Genomic DNA, 21,284 nt, shown 5'->3' with positions numbered 1-21,284 from the left:
TGGAGAGAACTTGCTCTGATCGTTATGTGATACATTGTACATAATGGAAATGGAGGAACATAGCCTTATTCGTTGTATAGTATCTTTTACATTTTCTTTGGATACAATGCTCTTTCATTATTATGGAAAATTGTTGAAATTGATCGCTGCGTTGAGTTACCTGTGAGGTGTGGAAAGAGAACTGCAGCAAGCCTTTCTTCTGCGGTCCCTTTGGATGCTCCTGTATTATCCATCATACCACATGGTGGAAATAAAAGCACCCGCATGCCAACATGAGCAACAGAACATTGCTTGGGATTTGCTTGTTTGATGAAGCTTCTGCATGACATGAAAAATCAGACATAAGCCTGTTGGGCTCGGTTTACACGGTGTGTGAGAGTAAATCAAGCAAAATATTGCACTACAATGCTGCAAAAAACAGTGGGGCATTTATGACAGAATTAATCCCTTTATCTCATAGCCCAGGCCCCACATCTCACGGGTTAGGACCTCGGCGGAACTCCCCTCATGGGCCCCAAATCACATGAGTACCACCTCACATGGGCCACCCACTTGGAGTGTGTTCCCACATCCCACAAGCTACCCCACTCGAGCCTGGTGTGAAATGCACAATAATCACCCCCGGTGAGGAGTCTCGAATACGAGACCTCCCCCTAGGCCCCGCCCACCCCAAGTTTTCCCCTGCATCCCACAGGCGACCCCACTCGAGCCCGGTGTGAAAATACCCTTGCATTAATCACCCCAAATGAGGAGTCTCGAACACGAGACCTCCCGCTTTGATACTAATTTGATGCAGGACAATTAACCACTTGCTCTAAAAGTTAGAACTGTTAGAGTATGGCGAATTAATCCTTTTATCTCATAGCCTAGGCCTCACATCTCATGGGTTAGGACCTGGACCGAACCCCTTTCGTAGGCCCCAAATCACATGGGTACCACCTCACACGGGCCGCCCACCCCGAGTGTGTCCCCGCATCCCACAGGCTACTCCACTCGAGCCCGGAATGAAATGCACATTAATCACCCCCGGTGAGGAGTCTCGAACATGAGACCTCCCCCGTGGGCCCCGCCCACCCCAAGTGTGCCCCTACATCCCATAGGCGATCCCACTAGAGCCCGAAGTGAAAATGCCCCTACATTAGAGTTGGATACAGCCCCAACCTCAACCAAGAAGCAACACCCTTAACCAGTGAGGTGTCTTTGTTGTTGTTGGTTTTAATTACATTCTATATTACTTATGCTAAATTTAGCTATTTTAAATATCTATTTACATTCCTAATAATTTTAATGTATAATAATTGAAAATCGAGTCGAGTCAGGTTGAGTCTTCGAGTCAACCCGCCCCAGCTTAACATTGAGTCAAGTTTTCAAGTTTTTGAACTATGACTTCTTTTTTTTTTTAAATCATACAATGATGGTAATGGATATGAAGTCACGGTGAAATGCTTGCCAAGATACCGTCTTAAGTTTAGAGAAATTATATCCTTTACGCCTAGTTATGATAACCAGATATGGATATTGATACAGAGACAGACACAAGAAAAGAGATACAACTCTCCAATTCTGAAAATTCAGGACATGTATACAAGTATCCCATTTATGGTGGATTCTTCATCAAATGTTTTCATGATCGCTTGTGGACAGTGTGGAGGGAGATGAGAGGGAGGATTCCAATGGCTTGGGTTTGGGGTGAAGGCAACTCCCAGAGTTATTGATTTTGGTTGGCTAGTATGCAAGAAAACCGGGTTCTCATGATTGATAAATAGCACAAGAGGAAGAAAATCTTCATTAACAGATATTGCATGTGTTTGAAGGATAAGGAGATGGTTGACCATTAATTCATTCACTGCAGTTCTGCAACTGCCACTGGGGATGGTTTCTCCGCTGCTTTGGAGTGCTTTGGGCCATGCCGGCATTGATGGCACTACTATTGGAGGCATGGCAAGGCTGCTAACTTCAAAGCAAAAGAAGATGTGGAACCATGGTTCTCTTGCATCCTTGTGGTCAATTTGGAAGGGAACAATAGGTCTTTTAATATTACCAGGAAATATCAGCCTTGGTAATTGATATGATCCGAAATCAAGTGGCTTTTTAGAGGAAATAGCTAAGAGAATTTGTGATTGCAGCTCTGGTGATGGATGTTTTTCTTCAGGAAGGACCTAATTGTAATGTTGTTACAGATGTTTCCCTTTAGGTTGCATCTTTTCCTCTCCGGGCTTCTTTAATAAAATTCATTACAATTAAAAAGAAGTGTCCCAGTCATCAAAGCTACTCATATTCAATTTTATGGTTTTCACTTGAAACCTTGGACCTGTTTTACTTTCTATGCATATTTAGTTTTACTAAACAAGACAATGTTTTGTAGTGTTTCATAGCATGCCAATTTTTTTAGCAATAATATGCAAATTATAGGATATGCAACTGATGAATTGAAAATCATGATCTTGGACAAGTGCCAAAAAATAAAAGACAAAGAAGATTCTTTACCTAATAAGAGGAACCTGTTCAAGATGTTCCATTCAAAGTCCCAATGCTTTCTTGCATTCTTGAGTGTCCAATATGACCATCCAAAGGAAGCAGCATTATAAACATCTAGTTGTGCCTTTCCAAAGTCCTGGTACTCTGCCTGGGAACCATTATTCACGTACCACTCGTTCACCCATTCCCCTGAATCCAATCCAGTGCACAAATCATAAGCTCAACCTCAGTTTAAAACTGTTGAGAAAAACCAAATTAAATAATTGCAAACTTCTATTAAAGTAAGCATGATTCCCCTTCTAGCAACGGTACTATGAACAGATATGTGCAAAATACATGGGAAATACATTACTATGTAAGACCAGCAGCTAGTTTTGCATAGCAATCAGATAATTTCTCAGAATTTCATTCAGCAAATTAACATTATAAGTTCACGTGCAAAGTAATTCTACACTTGTCACATGATCATGCAATCGAAGTATAGAAATTTGGCAACTCACAATTAGGGCTATTAATGGGTATCTGGACCCACAAGTGCCCTTGGACCCGGCCTGGATTTAACAGATCTAGGTTCCCCTCTTTGGACCCGTTAAAAAATTGGGTGAGTTTCGGGTCTCACCTTCATGGACCTGATTAAAAATCAGATTTAATGGGATCCCGATCGGTCCACCAACTTGGACCTGGTTAAAATCAGGTTGGCTTGGGTCTGGGTCAGGTCCAGTTAGTGTCCATAATACCATTATACACCTTAAATATGTATTGATTATTCTAGCAACAAAGTGAGGTTTTCTAAGCCACACATATGTAACTAAGAGAGCCCGTTTACAATACACCATCCATGTGTCAAAGTGGCACATGTGTGTGATTTAATCCACCCATTGGGTGGGCCCGACCATGCAAATGCTCTTATTTGTCCTGAACCAACTTGAAGCCCAAATACAAAGACCCAACAGGTAACCGAATCCGAGTGGATCCAGGTCAGGGTCTTAAAGAAAGAGACCCAGAACTGGTGAGTCCTGAACTTGGGTACAGGTACTGTAGGACCCGACCTGAACCCAACCCATTGACAGCATTATTCACAATACTCAAACAGAATGATTCTTCTTCATTTTGAAGGTCAGAAAAGGTTAGTCTGCTAAAATCTACCAACCAGCGGGTTTCTTCCAGATGGTATTTGTTCTTGTTGATTTCTAGATTCAGGTGTAATTATCACATTTTGGATACTCATGAAATTTTAGCCATCTCAGAAAAATTAGAGTTTGTTTCTATAAATTTGAAATGTTCTAATTCACGCTGCTGTTCATGATAAATATGATGGCCTAACTTGGGGATCTTACCAATAAAGACAAGGGGGCCATTTGCATTGTTCAGTGATTGCACTTGTGGCTGCCTGCTCTTATATATGAACTGAATATTATCCGGAGCACTTGTGTTATTGAAAAATGAATCAAAGAGGTTATAGTAGTGCAGATCCACTACTGTGTTCAAACTGCCAATGTTTGCCTGATAAAGCTCTATTGGGTCAGCATTGCCTATTCTCTGGCAGAATATCACATAGGCCGTAGAAGAGTACTTCCGTACTACTTCATAACCTCTTAAGTAATATGTAACTAAGACGTCTAATGGAACTCCAGCTGCAGAAGGCTCATTCAAAAGCTCAATCCCCAACAGAGCAGGATGGTGAGCATACCTGAAAATGAGTAAACCAATTTCAGTAAGCCTGAATACAGTAACATATAAACACTAGTTTGGTGTTCAAGTTTCTTGTATTCCCTTATAGTACAAGTATGTTAGCATCTAGGACAACATCCCCTTACCATATAAAACACACCTGACCACAGCTACCCAGTTCACCTGCATGCTATTTTCGGTTTGTGGTTTGCTATTTTGTAAGAAGGCCCAATTTATTGGAGTTGGCCTAGTTGGGTTTTAGGAGCATTTGGTTCACCCATCTGGTTTCTATAAGGTCCACTTTCCATCTCGATTTTATAAGCAATGTAAGATGGCCCATTGTTTAATATGTTGTGTGTGTATGGTTTTGCTAGCATCCCCACATTTGTGGGGATGTTAGCATTCCTCAAAGCTTTACATGGCACATGGGGCAACCCATCATCGATCTGAACTATTCATTCATTCATACAACTATGAGCAAGCCATGGTATAAAAATCACGCCAATTAGAAGATCCTAAGTGTCCGATCGATATACTACTAGATAGACCCCACCCTGTATAGTTACAATTCCAGAGTAGCACTTTGGTTTGATGATGTTCATGCACGCACGCAGGCACATATGTGTATAAATAGATACATACATACATACACGCACATGTATACGTACATACATGCACGAGCACATACATGCATCCTGTTTTGCAGAATGCATGTATGATCTATATGTTCTTGACTAAAAATATATTGTGATGTGGCTGATGCATGCATGCATGTCTAAAATACAAGAAACTCAATTTCTACAAGTACAAGCCTAAGAAATTAGAGTCACGACTCACAATCCATATGTGATCTATGATCAATATGGTTAGTCAAAAAGATTTGTACATCCATACCCTATTACAGGGCAAAATAAGCCATTCTAATGATTTCTTCCATGTGAGATAACCTACTAGCCTTGCCCCATTGATGGCCTCATCACTTTTTTGTTTGTTTGTTTTTTTTTTTTTTTTGCTTTTGCCCCATATCATATTTTCTCTCTCTGGGTAGTGAAAGATCAATGTCCATGTGGATGCAATGACCTTTCCGCCTTCTATTTGAAAACAACAATGGCGTACAACAACAATATCCAATCAAGGGAACATATGCAGAAATGGCTGACATTTTTTTTCCAATCCACGAACTCAGAATAGACAGGGAGATTTCCCAGTACACTAGACAGTTTTGACTATATTGAGTTATTACAGAACTATGCAAAGTTGGAAAAGCCAATGAGACTTAATTCAAATTACAGAAAGTTCAGAATAGAAAATAGAGGAGGGGAGAACAGTGAGAGGAAGCATAGGCCTGAGAGAGAGAGAGAGAGAGAGAGAGAGAGAGAGAGAGAGAGAGAGAGACAGAGAGACGAACATGACATGATATACTTCAAAAACCAACTTCACATGAATAGCTTTATTTTTCATCATATAAAAAATGATGCATGTTGTATGGATGGCCAGTGCAGTTCATGGTCATACAATGAACCTTACAACTTTCATGCTATTTCAACTAAATTTCCAAGAACCAACCGATCACTTACAACCAACGGTAGGTTAGCCTACAACCCTCTTTTACAAGCATTTAGCCCTTGGAAATATATGGTATTTCAAGTGAAAATTGGAAACCAACATTCTGAAGAGTATACACCTGGTTGCAAATATGGGGCTGGCAATGGGTGGGACCCAGGGTGATCAAATGACAATTAATTAACAGAGCTAGCTCAGTAGGCAAGAATTCTCTTCTAAAAAATAGATAATTTTTCAAAATCCAAGATAAGTACAAGAGTTTCTCCACCTGATAATGGAAAATCTTAAGAAACATCCACATTTTGCACAGTTGTTGTAGCTATTCACATTCTTAAAATATCAGTTTATATGAGTAACAATCATTCTAGTGGATAATCAAACTCCAAAGTTCCATTTCTTTGTATCGTCTTCCATAAACGAAAAACAGGTCAGATTAATGAAACTAACTCGATCAACTGAAACAAGACGTGGTGGGCCTGGCCTGTTCACACTTGTTTTTAAAAATGGCCATAGGTTTGGAACTTCACAGGTGGCCAATTTTGACTGAGCTGAACTGAGATTCCATCATCATCATTATCATCTTTAGCACTATCCAGAAATTTGGGGTTGACAACCAAACTGAGATTTCCTTTTCCTAAATAGTAACCCTGTCATTTGTCTTAGATTACAGAGTTTGTAGTGGTATGACATCAGTTCAATATCTCGTGTTTAGCCTCAATTATGAAACCACATTCGAGTATTTCAAACAACAATGTCAAACCTCTCATTGCTGCCTGTGGTTCAAGTGAATCTATACTGAGAAACCATACCTGGAGGCTAAAAAGTTAATAACATCTAAGCTTTGTGAGATGTAGTCTGCAGAATTAGGCCAGTCTATCGAACCATCTCTACTCGCACTATGCTCCACCCCATTTTGGGAGCCTGGAGCGGCATGAAGATCAATTATGCACCTTATATTAAAATCCCTGTGCCCAAAATTTAAAAACTCATGTTAAGCCTGGCTGCTGCAAACAAGAATTACAGAGACACGGAACTTGAACTGCATGCTTCCTTTTCTACTAACTGCAAATCCATGTCGGGAAACAAGACCTACAGTGCCCATGAGAACGCCTTGTCCAGAGCTGCTAAACTTCCTCCAATGAAAGGAAATGGAGGGTTAGGATCATGTGCAATCCACCATCCAACAGGAATTCTCACAGTATTAATCCCATGCTCAAACAGAAAACGGAAATCTTCTCGTGTCACAAAGCTGCTTCTATGTTTCTACATGTGAGAAAAGCAACAGTTCAAGATAATAACTAATGACCATGAAACAAAAACAAGATTCAGGTGTGGCATCACAAGAGCAGTAAATAAATGAATGGAATAGCAGCAACTAGTTTGCTGCTGTTACCATTCGACCTGAAGAAACATTAAAATAAAAAATAAAAAATAAAAATCCACATGAACCTATTTGTGGGTTTGTCAGACAGTATTCTGGTTTACAGCATGTGAAAAGGAAGGCTGCCAGTGAAAGTAGGATTTCAAATCCCACTCTCCATGTGGGTGCAAGATCAGGCCTTCAACAGGGGTTACCACAGTATATTTGCTCTGACCCAAAAATCAGGACAGTCCGGTCATCATATTGGCACGTGGGTATGACAAATTGACCCATGGTCCACATTGGACATACGTGCAGGCCACCTGATGGTTAGACCCCACTAAGTGCTAGGGCTGCAACTTGAGTTCAATCCCAACTGGCCCAGCATGAGTACAGGTCGGATCGGGTTGGGTTGTTAGGGTCTAGGGTTGGGTTCAGGTTGAGCAAATTCATGTCAGGTTAGGTCCAGTTGGGAATAACCATATGCATTTGGGTTGGTTTGAGTCTGGTTGAGTTGGGTTGGGTTTGGGTCAGGCACCTCAGGCAGGAACTTGGATTGGTTGGATAGAGGGTTGGGTCCTCTTGGGGATGGGTCAGGCTCAGGCTGACCCTTAACCCGACCCAACCTGCCCAAGCTGCACCCATACCAAGCATGCACACAGTGGCAGCCACAGATGAACAGGCGGACCTGCTACATGCAACAATGCACATGTGGTTGGAGTAGCATTCTAAATCATATTCTGCTCCAGCATTTTTCTTGATTAGAGAGAAGAGAAGATGCGTAGCATTGAAATTTACCCTCAAGACTTCTTTAGCAATATCATGTCCATAACCATTAGCAAGCTGGTAATCTCCATGCAAGATATTCGCGACAATTGTCATTTCAAATGTTGCTGCATTATCGTCCCATCCCGGCACCCCAAGATAGTCAGCTGTGAGCTGATTTTCTGATGCAGCCTAGATGGAGTATAAAGCTAGTATGTTTATACTTCAATATTTCAATAACCTAAAGAGGGAACTTAATATAAGTTTTTAAATCGCTTATGAAATCTTTTGGAGGGAACAATCATGATTGATATGAAATACCTGCACGTAGGATCCATTTAGAAGTTTAATGTGAACTCTGTTACGAAATCTTTCTATAAAAAATGTCTCTTTTGTGGAAGGTGATTGTGCCGTGGCAGATACTGAACCCCCTCCACCATCAGATGTTAGAAACTGACCTGCATTGGATCGGAACTGAAATTCTGTAGCAGATACTCTCCACACCTACTACAATAGAAACTAGCCAGAATAAATTGGCTGAATACATCGTGAATATAGATGTCATGCTACCAACAGTGTGTTCAAACAAACACATCGACATGGAATACAATGGAAATTATCAGATTCAAACGAAAGCTTTATAAATAAACTTTAAGCCTTCTTTAAGACCAGTAAACTTCATTAGCATAGGAAAAACTAGTTTGAAGTAAGTGTAGTTGTGGAAAATTATGAAGAAGAGGTACTATATGACACTAGATCAAAGGAAACAATGTCGTTATTCGACCCAGGAATGCTACAAGTAGGGTCCACCTTCGGTAACTTAATCTGTCGATCAAGTGGTCCTGATCATGGGCTGCGATGCCATTATAAACAAACCACGAGACAAGATATACGTGGAAAAACCCCAACAAGGGTAAAAAACCACGGATGCAAACTTCCACTATGAAGAAAAACGAAGATTACAAGGCAATATACTAACCTCTCCCTTGGAAGTACAGAGAAAACCCTTTACCCACACCTTAGAATTATTCCCCATACCCTAGAAAAGCCCTAGGGACACCTATTTATAGTTTAGGCAACCTCACTTTCGCACCTCTGCGAAAACTGACTCAAAAATCCGCAGTCCGCATCAAATCCGGAAACGAATCTGCATAAGCTCGACTGGTCGAGCGGACCCCTCGACCGGTTGAGCACGGGCCACGACCGGTCGAGCACCTCGAAACCCAAAAACTAATGCTTGCTGGAGTTTGAGTCAAGCCAGTTCACGACTGGTCAAGCGGGCCACTCGACCGGTCAAGCAAGGCACTCGACTGCTTGAGCGGCCCCCAGATGTGGCTCCACATCTCAACAATCTCCCACTTGGAGACACATCGCTATAAACCTTCGTCTTCTATATCCGGACTACACTACATCCCCGTCTTCAAGCCTGAAGACCAATCAAAGCTGAACAGAGCTTCAGCTTCTCCCGTGTGACCGCCTTGGTCAGCATATGCAGGATTCTCACTTGTATGAATCCTCTCCAGAGCAATCGATCCATCTTCCAGTAACGAACGTATGAAGTGATATCTGATGGCAATATGCTTGGTTCTTGAATGAAAGGCTGAATTCTTAACCAAGTGTATTGCACTCTAACTATCACTGTACAGCTTGCAATCTGCTTGCTTCTTGCCCAACTCTTCCATGAAACCTTGCATCCATACCATTTCCTTGCACGCTTCTGTAGCCGTAACATATTCTGCTTCCATCATACTAATAAATACTATCTTCTGTAACTGAGAGACCCAACTGACTGCAGCATGATGTAGAGCGGGTCGCGGATAGTTACATGGCCAAGATGGATCAAAAAAGGCCCGGTCGACGACAGAATTGATCCAGACCATCGAACCTTAAATCGGGCGTATCTTGCAATCTGGAATGAGTTACCTGACGTAAAATATATGATTTTGGGGTAGAACGAGCTACTAAAGCCAACCAACCCAGCTATGCCGGGTTACGCAGCCCGAAATTGCGAAAAACCCCTGGATCGACGGTCGTTTCCCTGTTTTAATTTCGTTTTTACTATAAATAGTAAGTTTTAGTTTGATTATAACTCTTCATCCGTCGGGCTTTAGGAGTTGCGCCCAACGTGAAAAGAGCTTAGAATAATTAGGAGAACGGTTTGGTGAAGCCTAATAGGACACTTACTATTTTTGGCCGAAAACCTCGCGCACTAGTAGACATCACGACCGTCTATAAATAGTAAGTTTACTATTTATAGTAAGTCGCGGATTCTAGGAGTTTGAGTTGTAGTTTGATTCTGATTTCTTTCCCATTGCTTGGTACCCCTATTTAAAGGGTTGTGAACTCGTTTTTATGCATCAATTAATCAATTTCAAATTTATTAGAATTTATTTCTATTTTCTCCCTTCTTTCCTTGTGGATTCGAGAAGTCTTTGTAAGGAGTCCAGAGAAGCTCCATGGATTCGGAGTAGTTATCCTCATCACGTTCATCCTTGCGTCACAGCACTACCCAGAGTAAAGACATAACCTGTAGTGCTTCTTCTGCTGTCGATATCTCCTGCCAAATCTGAATCTACGTAGCCTTGTAGCTTGATTTCCAATCCACCATAGTACAACCCTATATCCACAGTACCCACCAGGTATCTGAGGATCCACTTCACAGCTTCCCAAAGTTCCTTCCCGGAGTTGTTCATGAACCTGCTAACAACTCCCACTGCTTGAGCAATGTCTGGCCTCGTGCTTACCATAGCATACATGAGACTCCCAATAGCTGACGCATATGGGACTTTAGCCATGTAGTCCCGTTCCTCCTACGTCTTTGCACCTTGCTCCTTAGATAGCTTGAAGTGGTTGGCTAATGGAGTGTTCACCGGCTTATCACCTCCCATATCGAATCGATCAAGTACCTTGGCTATGAATTCTGCCTGTGACAAAACCAATTTCTTGTTTTCCCTGTCACGCTTTAACCTCATGCCTAGGATTTGTTTTGCAGCTCCTAAATCCTTCATGACAAATTGTCTAGACAATTGTCTTTTGAGATCTGAGATGTCCTTCATGCTTGAACCGGCCACAAGCATATCATCAACGTACAGAAGAAGGATGATATACAACATATCAAACTTCTTCAAATAACAACAGTGGTCTGCGTGACATTTCCTGTAACCGTTTCCCGACATGAAACTGTCTAACTTCTTGTACCACTGCCTCGGGGCCTGCTTCAGGCCATATAGACTCTTCTTCAGTCTACACACCTTGTTCTCCTTTCCTGGTGCCACGTATCCTGTCGGCTGATGCATATATATCTCTTCTTCAAGGTCCCCATAAAGAAAGGTTGTCTTAACATCTAGCTGCTCTAGATGTAAGTCCTCTGTAGCCACTATACTCAAGACCATGCGAATCGTAGACATTTTTACCACAGGTGAAAATATTTCAGTGAAATCGATACCCGTCTTTTTTTTAAACTCTTTCACAATCAGTCTAGCCTTGTATCATTTCGAACCATCGTGCTCCTCCTTCAGTCTGTAAACCCACTTATTATGAAGAGCTTTCTTACCCTTGGATAGAGTGACTAGCTCCCATGTACGATTAGACTCAAGAGAGTCCATCTCATCATCCATGGCCTGCTCCCACTTAACCCGTGTATCCGACTGTAATGCCTCTTCAAAACACTCTGGTTCACCATTATCTGTCAGCAGTAGATAATGTAAGGAGGGTGAGTATCGGACCATGGGTCTCCTCTCCCGAGTAGACCTCCTCACAACCGGTGTCTGTGGCTCTGCTTCATAATGCTCCTGTGCACGATCATCCTGTGGCGCTGTAACACCTGTGTCCGGTAACTCTTCCAACTCTACGAATTCCTTTTCCTCGGTCTCATTTTCTTGCACACTGTCCTTATGCATCACTTTTTCATTGAAGACTACATCCTTGCTTCTGATTATTTTCCTGTTTTCTGCATCCCAAAACCTGTAGCCAAAATCATGCTGCCCGTAGCCTATAAACGTGCACCTCCTGGACTTCGCATCCAGCTTGTTTCTGTGCTCTACATCAATGTGAATATATGAAGTGCAACCAAACACTCTGAGATGTGCAAGGTTCACTTCTTTCTTAGTCCACGTTTCTTCTAGTAGCCCACCATCCAATGGTGCTGAGGGACTTCTATTGATGAGATATGCGGCAGTATTCACAGCATCTGCCCAAAAGGTCTTGGACAACCATGCATGTAACCTCATGCTCCTGGCGCGCTCAAAGATGGTCCTGTTAATGCGCTCAGCCACACCATTCTGCTGCGGTGTCCCTGGAATCGTTTTCTGATGTTTGATTCCATTTGCTGCACAATATTCCTCAAATTTCTTATCACAGTACTCTTTCCCATTATCTGATCTGAGACATTTTACTGTTTTACCTGTCTCGTTTCTACCATAACTTTCCACTTCTTAAATACATCAAATACATCAGATTTATGCTTTAAGAAATAGACCCACAGTTTTCTACTAGCATCATCAATAAAATAAACAAAATAACATGAGCCACCAAGAGATAATACCTGTGCCGGTCCCCACACATCAGTGTGTACAGGCTCCAACAGAAGCGTCTTTGGAGCCCATCCCGTCTTCTTGAAACTTACCCTCTTCTGCTTGTCATACACGCAGTCATCGCAGAATTCCAAGTCAATAGACTTCAAACCTGGTAGCTTCCCTTTTGATAATAGCACTTTCATCCATTTCTCACTCATATGTCTCAACCTCTGATGTCATAACTGCCCATTTACTCCAGTTGATGTGACTGTGAGTAAACTATACGATCCTGAAGTCACATATAAGTTACATTCCTTCTTGCCTTGAGATATTACTAAGGCACCTTTTGTGATCTTCCAAGAATCACTGGTGAATGTCGTCACATAACCAGTATCGGCCAACTGCCCCACTGAGATCAAGTTCCGTTTCAAACTCGGTACATGTCTGACATCCTTCAATTTCAAAGCCGTTCCGTCTTTCTGATTTATATGAACGTCTCCCTTTCCAACTATACTGCACGGCTCATTATCACCCAGGTAGACTCTCCCGAAGTCACCTGATACATAATTACACAGAACTTCCTTACACGGAGTGGCATGAAACGAAGCACCCGGGTCTATAACCCAAGACTCATTCCTCGCATCAAGAAACAAGATCAACGCCTCTGTGTCACTTTCCTCAGATAAATTCACTGAATCCTTCCCGCCTTGAGAGCTTCCTTCTTGTTTCTTGAGCGCCCTGCAATCACGTTTCATGTATCCCTTCTTGCCACAATGCCAACACCCGTCTTTGTCTTTCGGTCCCTTGGACTTCTTCCTCGACTTAGAACGTCCGTGTTTATTGCCTCCTTTGTTCAGTGATCTTCCTCTTCCTTCAACGTTTAGAGCATTCCCTGAATCCTCTTAAACTTTGGATGCCTTTCTTCTAGATTCTTCGCTGAGAATTAGACCGGCCACATCATCAAATTTCAGCTTTGTCAACCCTGAAGAATTGCTCACAACAATCACCAAATCATCCCAACTGTCTGGCAAACTGGATAAAATCAAAACGCCCTGACCTCATCCTCAAAAACAATGTCAACGGATTCCAACTGGCTCGTGACTGTATTGAACTCGTTTAAATGTTCAGACATGCTCCCATCATCGAACATCTTCATGTTGAATAGTTGTTTCATAAGATGAACCTTGTTGGATGTTGAGGGTTTTTCATACATGGTGGCTAGGGCTTCCATTAATTCTTTTGTGGTTTTTATCTTGGATATATTGAAGGCGACACTCTTAGATAAAGAGAGTCGGATTGTTCCTAAAGCCTTCCGATCCAATAAAAACCATTCATCATCTGTCATCTTTTCTGGTTTCTTCTCTTTTCCTCCTAGATTAATATAGAGGCCGTTCTGATACAGATAATCCTCCATCTGCATCTTCCAGAAGGCAAAGTTTGAACCATCAAACTTCTCAATTCTAGTCTTTACTTCTTCCGTCATCGCTCCCAATAGAACTAAACCAACAGCTTTGATACTAGTTGTTGCGCAGCACGCCAACAACGTAGTGAACCGAGATCCAATCTCCGGTCTCACCCACAACGATAAACAAGAAGAAATATAGACTAGAAACAGAATCAAAGCATTCCAAACAAACCACAAGACAAGATATACGTGGAAAAACCCCAACAATGGTAAAAAACCATGGATACAAACTTCCACTATGAAGAAAAATGAAGATTACAAGGCAATATACTAACCTCTCCCTTGGAAGTATAGAGAAAACCCTTTACCCACACCTTAGAATTATTTCTCATACCCTAGGAACACCTATTTATAGTTTAGGCAACTTCCCTTTCGCACCTCTGCGAAAATCGACTCAAAAATCCGCAGTCCGCATCAAATCCGAAAACGAATCTGCGTAACCTCGACTGGTCGAGCAGGCTGCTCGACCGGTCGAGCATGAGCCACGACCGGTCGAGCACCTTGAAACCCAAAAACTGATGCTCGCTGGACTTTGAGTCGAGCCAGTCCACGCCACTCGACCGGTCGAGCAGGGCACTCGACTGGTCGAGCGGCCCCCAGATGTGGCTCCACATCTCAACAATTATCTCTCCCATTGGGTGATCTGAGCCATCCAAGTGATCCTGAAGGATGAAATCTTTGGGGTATCTCCCATCCATAGCAAGCTCATCTAAAGGATTTGGATCAGGAAAAGGTTGGACCGTCCTATACAGTTATTTATCAAGCAAATATTCAATCAAACAATATTTCCTTAGTTAGGAGACCAATCAACAGCATGCACTAATAACATGGAACCCACAAACATTATCATGGATTTAGGGGGAAAAGGGAATAAATGAATAAGCACAAGTGACAAGATCCATTAACATGAAAAAAGAGGCAGTTTGCAATGTACATAATCAATTCCCTCCCATAGTTGCAAAAAAACATGAAGTGATGCGGCAACAAATTCGGGTACAGGAATGGGGAAGTCTCTTTCAAAATGTAAACCAGTATAAATACAAAGGAAGCTGGAGGGAGAGTGAGAGTCCGAATCGGGGGATTCGAAGCAGGAGCGATGCCTATTTAGAAGGATCCTGCAACTAAGTTCCTGCCAAATGAAAGGAAGCAACACGATAGGGTATCATTCATCAAAGAGGCCTATAGCAAGACTATATAATGCTGAGTGATGCATCTAGACCACACCACCTGTATGTATCAAAGGAGAGCCAATATGGACCGATGTGATCAAACATGTGATATATCCACTGATATATGAAATCTGCTGGGACTATGGAGCCCACGAGTCCAATCGGATTGGATTAAATGTCCATAAAGTTCAGCGGATGTCTAGATTATAGCCTGTATATCAACTGTACAGCATGTACAGCCTTGCATAGGTGGACTAAATGGCTTCTTTCTTTCTTTTTTTTCTGGACTGTATGGCTGATAAATAGAGAGTTATATTTGGATTAGAGGTTCTTTATTTCAGTTTCCTAGTTTGAATACACTCCTTGAAAGCAGTTTGAGTATGATTGGATAAGTACTAAACATCTAGAAACTTCTCTCTAGAGATTGTAGAGGCCTACATAGAAGAACGCAGCCATACATATAAGCATATACTCTGATTATTGATTAAAGGTTATTTTGAGGTTTTCTTTCATATTATGGGCATGTGTGGTGTTTGAATGCTTCTGCATAGTAGTAGCCTATTGGGAATCAATAAGCAGTCCTTTATGCAGCTATTATGCCAATCATGTGAAGTTTTGAGCACAAAACTGGTATGTATTCAACCTATCTTCTTAAAGCTCACAGTCATTCTATTATGCCGCATTACTAAGATTCGGGAAAGCAGTTCTAACAGTTTTTAAATATGCATGTTTTCCATTTCTGACCGGACATATTGTTGATAATTGAAAATGCAAGGAAACATTGAGGAAACATGGGAAAAGTAGTGGAAGTTTTTAAAGAAACTTCAAGAGATGCTAAAACACACATATTGCATATTTAGGAATAAAAAATTTGTAAAAAGAATGCATGCATAATAAGTTTCCATTTAATGGGGGCCTAAAAGCATGTATTGTCATAAGAAATCAGTCCAACATCCCATCCAAGATATTCTATATCAGCCAATGCGGGGGCGTAATGACCATTATGACCCCGTAACAGTTGAAAATTTTTTTTTCCTGAAAAATTCTTTTAAAAAAATATTTAGAAAATCTAAAATAATCTAAAAATTCCAAATATGTATTTTTTTGAACATATTTATGGTAGTGTAACGGTCCATTCTTTGGTGAGAGTGTTGTATCGGTTTGTCTGGTGAATTCATTAACATAGTTATATATCCTTAATGTTTACACCTCACAATCAAGCATTAGAATTAGAAATCGGGGAAAAAAAAAAGAGGCATAAATACCACTTTTTTTCAATTTTTTTGAAGAAAAAAAAAAATGGCCCTCAGAGCTTCTATTAACTCAAATCGCTTCAATCTATGGTTTTAATCCTAAAAATTATGGTAAGAGTGGTTGAAATCTCTTATAGAATGATCTACGAGAGTTTTTGAAATGAGAAAAGTGAAAAAAGGAGAAGAAAAATGGAATGAAATAGAAAAAAAATGGATGTTTTTCAACTGTTATGCCCTGTAACGGCTGATATGGTCCCAAAAAACCATCTCGTTTCACCCCCATATCGCGTAACGGTCACGGCCGTTACCTATACATATTGGCCTTTACGACCATATCGTAATGGATACGGAACACTTTGATCTTATCATCCTCCAACCATCTTATCTATCTATTCAACCATCAATCCAACCCTCCATCCAAATATCCATCAATATTTTTGAATATCGACAACACATGATATTTCATTGAGAAATTGTTAACAATTGAAAAGCAAACAAAAGAATGTGGTCTCAATATCACCGATGTTGCAATAGCAAAATATCGCGATATTATTGTCGACAAATTAAATGATGCATACAACCATGCGCCCGTAAAAAATAAAAATAAAAATTTTGAAATGAAAATATTTTAATAAACAAAATTTTGGCGATACCAATACATTAACGATATTATCGAAATATTGCCAATACATCAGCCATACAAGCGCCACCAGGAATTTACACGGTTGAAAATATTGGTGATACATTGGTGACATCGTACATAATCAATATAAGTGATACCTGGAATTTATACAATCGAAAATATTGGCAATACATTCGCGATACTTATCGATACATCGTTGATACCTGGAATTTTTTATACTACCATTGTTGTCAGTATCGCTAAGCTAGAGATACAGATAATATCGGGATATTTCTATAATAGTGGCAATACTTCGAACAATAGTCTTATCTAAGCATTTCATTTCCTGATATCACATTTGAAATTAGGTAAATCAATCAATTCAAACCTTGATCCTCCCAACCTTGTTAGATTTGGTGTTTCAAATCCTGAGGTACACTTAATGTTTTCAATATTGCTGTTATCGGCCAATATATCCTACGATATATCTTGTATCTCACCTGTGCGATACAAAATGCACAGGAAGCGCTAACACGTCCCACATGTTCAATCCGGCAACCATTTTCAATTTTCAATTTTATTTTTTTTTTTGGTTGAAATTATGTTAAATCAGTGTCAAATGGATATAAATTTATTGGTTCTTCATGTTTTGCATGAAAAATCATGAAGTTAAAGCTTCGATTTCGATATCCACTGGTTCTTCATGTTCTCCATATTTTTTTTCAAAAAATTCCTTCAACCAACTGTCAATTGAGACAAATTTCGAAGTATTTAAGAGTGTTTAATGAAATGATTATCATATACACTCTAATTTCGAAATTTAAGTTTAGGTGATTCCATTTGGGAAAATTTTGAATTTTCTCCAATTTCTCCCAAATTGCAATGTTACACTCTAAACATGAACTCAAACATGTATGAGGTTGATATATTGATTTATTAAGTCCTTGTCAATTTTCAAAAAATAAAAATTAATTTTAATTTAAAATTAATAAAAATTTATTAAAATATTAATTATTTTTTTCGAAAATTTCCTTCAACCAGCTGTCAATTGAGATTAATTTCAAAGTATTTAGAAGTGTTTGATGAAATGATCGTCACATATAATCTACTTGTTATGCATTCAATTTGAATATAGTTGCATTAGTTCAATCAAACAACGCATAGCTTAAGACTTTATGCAAAATAAACCTATTATGTGCACTTCTTTTTTGAGATGTTATAGTTTAAAAGAGTGTATTAAGATCCTTTTTAACAATCCATAAAGTTTCATTGAAAAATTCAACTATTTCCCCAATGTTTCCACATGTTTCCCAAAAAGTGAGAAAAAGTACCCAATACAAATAATATATTCCGTGCGATAACCGATACATATATGTATCCTAAGGATGCAATACGTAACGCGATGCTGATATTTCGTACACTGGGTACACTAATAGTAGTGATAGTAAAGACATTTTTCATTCACCCTCAAGTCAATCTCAGTATACAATGAAGCAAATTAGAACACTACCCCAAATGATACAAAATCAACACAGGCTACCAAGTCTCTAAACAGAAGGAAAGCCATGCCACAAAATAAATCTGATAATATAATCCCAAACAAAATAAAATAAAATAAAATAAAAAATCTGATAATAAATAATAAAAATACTAGAGAAACAATCATTGGTAAATGAGCAAAATGTGGAGTACATATTAGATATGATGGCAATGACACTGATGGAATCAATAGCTCATCCCGCATGGTAGCGGTAGTTCTATCCCATTCAATAAATAGAATAATGCCTAAATACGGAACCATATTACTAAGTAACCCAACCTCATTGATGCCATCTGACTAGCAGCGTTAGGCTGTGTTCGGCCCATGTCCGTTTCAAGAGCAGAGAAATGTTTTCTGATTTTCGAATTCCTAATCTTAGTAGAATTTCCAAAATCGCAAATGGGGCTCTTTTGTGTTGTAACGGAAAGAAAGAGCTCTTTCTAATCTACACTAGCATTCTTTCAGGATTTTTGAAATTCTACCGAGATAAGAAATCCTGAAAATCGCTACTTTTTATCTTTTATTTTTATTTTTTCTTGCGGCCTGAACCAAATGCAGCTTTAACCAATCAATTCCACATAAATGTTCGACAGCAGTTCAACATCAACACATGCCAAGTCAGTAGTTTTTCAAAGTAACAATTTCCACGCACTGTAAATTCGTCAAAACATCAAACAGATGAGAAACAAGAGAATTCTGCAAAACACTCTGTCGAGGCAATTGCCTACCCTGAAGGTTTCCCACGAAGAAGGAACGTCTCTATCCACTGTCACTTCCGCTCCTCCCCCATTCACTGTACTCACGTACTTTTGGAACACCACCGATTTGAACTGCAATTGGGTCCCATCCTAAAATCCAAAACCCACAAAAACTCAACCAAACGTTCCATGAAAGAAAAACCAAAATCCCAACTTGCAAAACAACAAAGAGAACTTGCCCAAACAGACAAACTCACAATAATATCTCCATTGGGAATGCCGTCAAACAGCGATGGTTTAATCCAACCTTCCACCACCAACCATCCACCCAAATTCACACCTCTAACCTTTGGACTCCCATTCAAGCTCTCCACTGCATTCACCACAAAAATGCAGAACTTCCCAAATCATCAAACTCAAAAAACAAGAATTCGAACAAAACCCATTTCAGAAAATACAAAGAAAAAAGAAAAAGAAAAAAGTGGGTGTTAATATTACCTGAGAAAGCAACAGATATGAAAACCCAACAACCGATTAGAAAGGAAAAAACCCATCTGCGGAAAACAACTTCCATGGAAATGCAGGTGAAAGAAAGCAATCTCTGCAGCAATAGGGAGTCAATTCAATCCAAAATCAACAACTGGGGATTGAAAAATCAGCCCCATTTCCTAACAAGGAAAGTCCTTAAAAGTTCATGAAAAATGGTCTGGTTATACCTTTCTTATCACCCAATTCATACCAAACGGGACTCTTAAAACAAAGCATATAAGGTTTAGGATTGTTTCTCTTTGCTCTTATTTAATTGGGTTTGTTTCTTCGGAAATCGAAGCTAGCCAAATGCAGAAACGCAGCAGTTTTTTAACTACTCCGTGAAAGAAAGAATAAAAATTTATGAATGAGATTACGGGGTCGGAGAAAAAGATATTCTTTATCAGCAAGAATGGGGTCACCACCTTTTTCAGAGTCTGTTTTGTTTCTTTCGGTGTAAGATAGAAATGGCTTCAGTGAGAAACAAGGATTTGAAAGGGGCACCAACTCAAGAAAACCGGTGTTGGGATGATACCTACACCCTAATTCGGTGTATGATACTCACAATGTATACTTGCATGCACTGCAGAGGTTTGCTGGAACATGTCAAGGGATTAAAAGGCTTCACGCAATTAATGCTTTCTGCAATGGATTTTCTCCCGTTCGAGGACGTTCATCCTCTTCCATTTTCTGTATATGTCATCTAATGTTCATTTAATTTCATACAACTTTACCAAAAATGTAAAATTATAATTTAATGAACCACATTTTACAACTGATGTTGGACACTTATATGTATATGTAGCTTGAATATCACGTGTAGAAGGCACATATGACATATAAATGGATGGCATAGATAAAACATGCTCATCAACATGGAGCCCACAGCTATAATAGATTTTGAAATCCACCAAAAATTCTACAGATATACCGATCACCATTAGTATTAGAATATGTAATATTAGGATTTACAAAAAATAAAAATAAAAATGTAACATATACGTTAACACTCCTAATCTCAGTCCTCTACCCATCTATTGTTCTACCTTCATCTTACTTTTGTAATTCTCATCATCTAATCACTTGACCTATCTGTCTCAAAAACTGTCTATCTAACTTTACTACTAACCTCCTCTCCTACTTCACGATCTTCACAACCCTTTATAGGTACTTCTTATTCTTTATTTAACTTCCTTTTATATAATTATTTGTTACTAATTATGTTGCCTTGCACTTTTATTTCTTTTCATAATAAGACAACATCCATTAATCAAGCTGTTAAAAGTCCTCATTGGCATGATATAATGGCATAAGAATTTAAGGCATTAAAAAAGAATTACACATAAACCTTACAACATTTACCATTAAGAAAAAAAATCATTAGCTGTAAATTGGTGTGCAAAGTTGAACATCGTAGTAATGGTACAATTGAACGATGCAAAGCACGCTTAGTAGCAAATGGGGAATACTCAGATTGAAGGACTAAAACATTATGAGACACATTTGCTCCCATTGCAAAACTTGTTATTGTTCGTTATCCATTGGTTATGGCTGTTATTAGCAATTGGATAATATAACAACTAGATATTAACAACGCTTTCCTATATAGAGACCTGCACAAAGAAGTTTATATATTCATTCCACCTGATTTTTCCAAA

The 21,284-nt window shown here is 39.6% G+C and overlaps 1 protein-coding gene across 2 annotated transcripts; it reads right to left on the bottom strand.

Moving 5' to 3' along the window:
- On the bottom strand, positions 1 to 20,382 carry LOC131234668 (probable glucan 1,3-beta-glucosidase A). Of its 2 annotated transcripts, none has more exons than XM_058231590.1 (11): positions 19,815 to 20,382; positions 19,597 to 19,699; positions 19,356 to 19,471; positions 19,129 to 19,248; positions 8,159 to 8,341; positions 7,871 to 8,029; positions 6,806 to 6,975; positions 6,522 to 6,677; positions 3,816 to 4,168; positions 2,488 to 2,667; positions 1 to 318 (listed from the first exon to the last, which is right to left on the bottom strand). In XM_058231590.1, exons 1-11 carry the CDS (start codon positions 19,833 to 19,835, stop codon positions 233 to 235), a joined length of 1,647 nt encoding a protein of 548 aa, XP_058087573.1. In that variant the 5' UTR covers positions 19,836 to 20,382; the 3' UTR covers positions 1 to 232. The 2 variants fall into 2 exon arrangements, with proteins under 2 accessions (XP_058087573.1, XP_058087576.1); XM_058231593.1 differs by having other exon boundaries at positions 20,052 to 20,379.
- Between the last annotated feature and the right edge of the window lie 902 nt (positions 20,383 to 21,284).

This window comes from Magnolia sinica, chromosome 2, assembly GCF_029962835.1.
Source record: "Magnolia sinica isolate HGM2019 chromosome 2, MsV1, whole genome shotgun sequence".
NCBI classification, from domain to species: Eukaryota; Viridiplantae; Streptophyta; class Magnoliopsida; order Magnoliales; family Magnoliaceae; genus Magnolia; species Magnolia sinica.
Note: the sequence above shows the minus strand (reverse complement) of the source record. Positions and strands in the feature narration are given on the sequence as shown.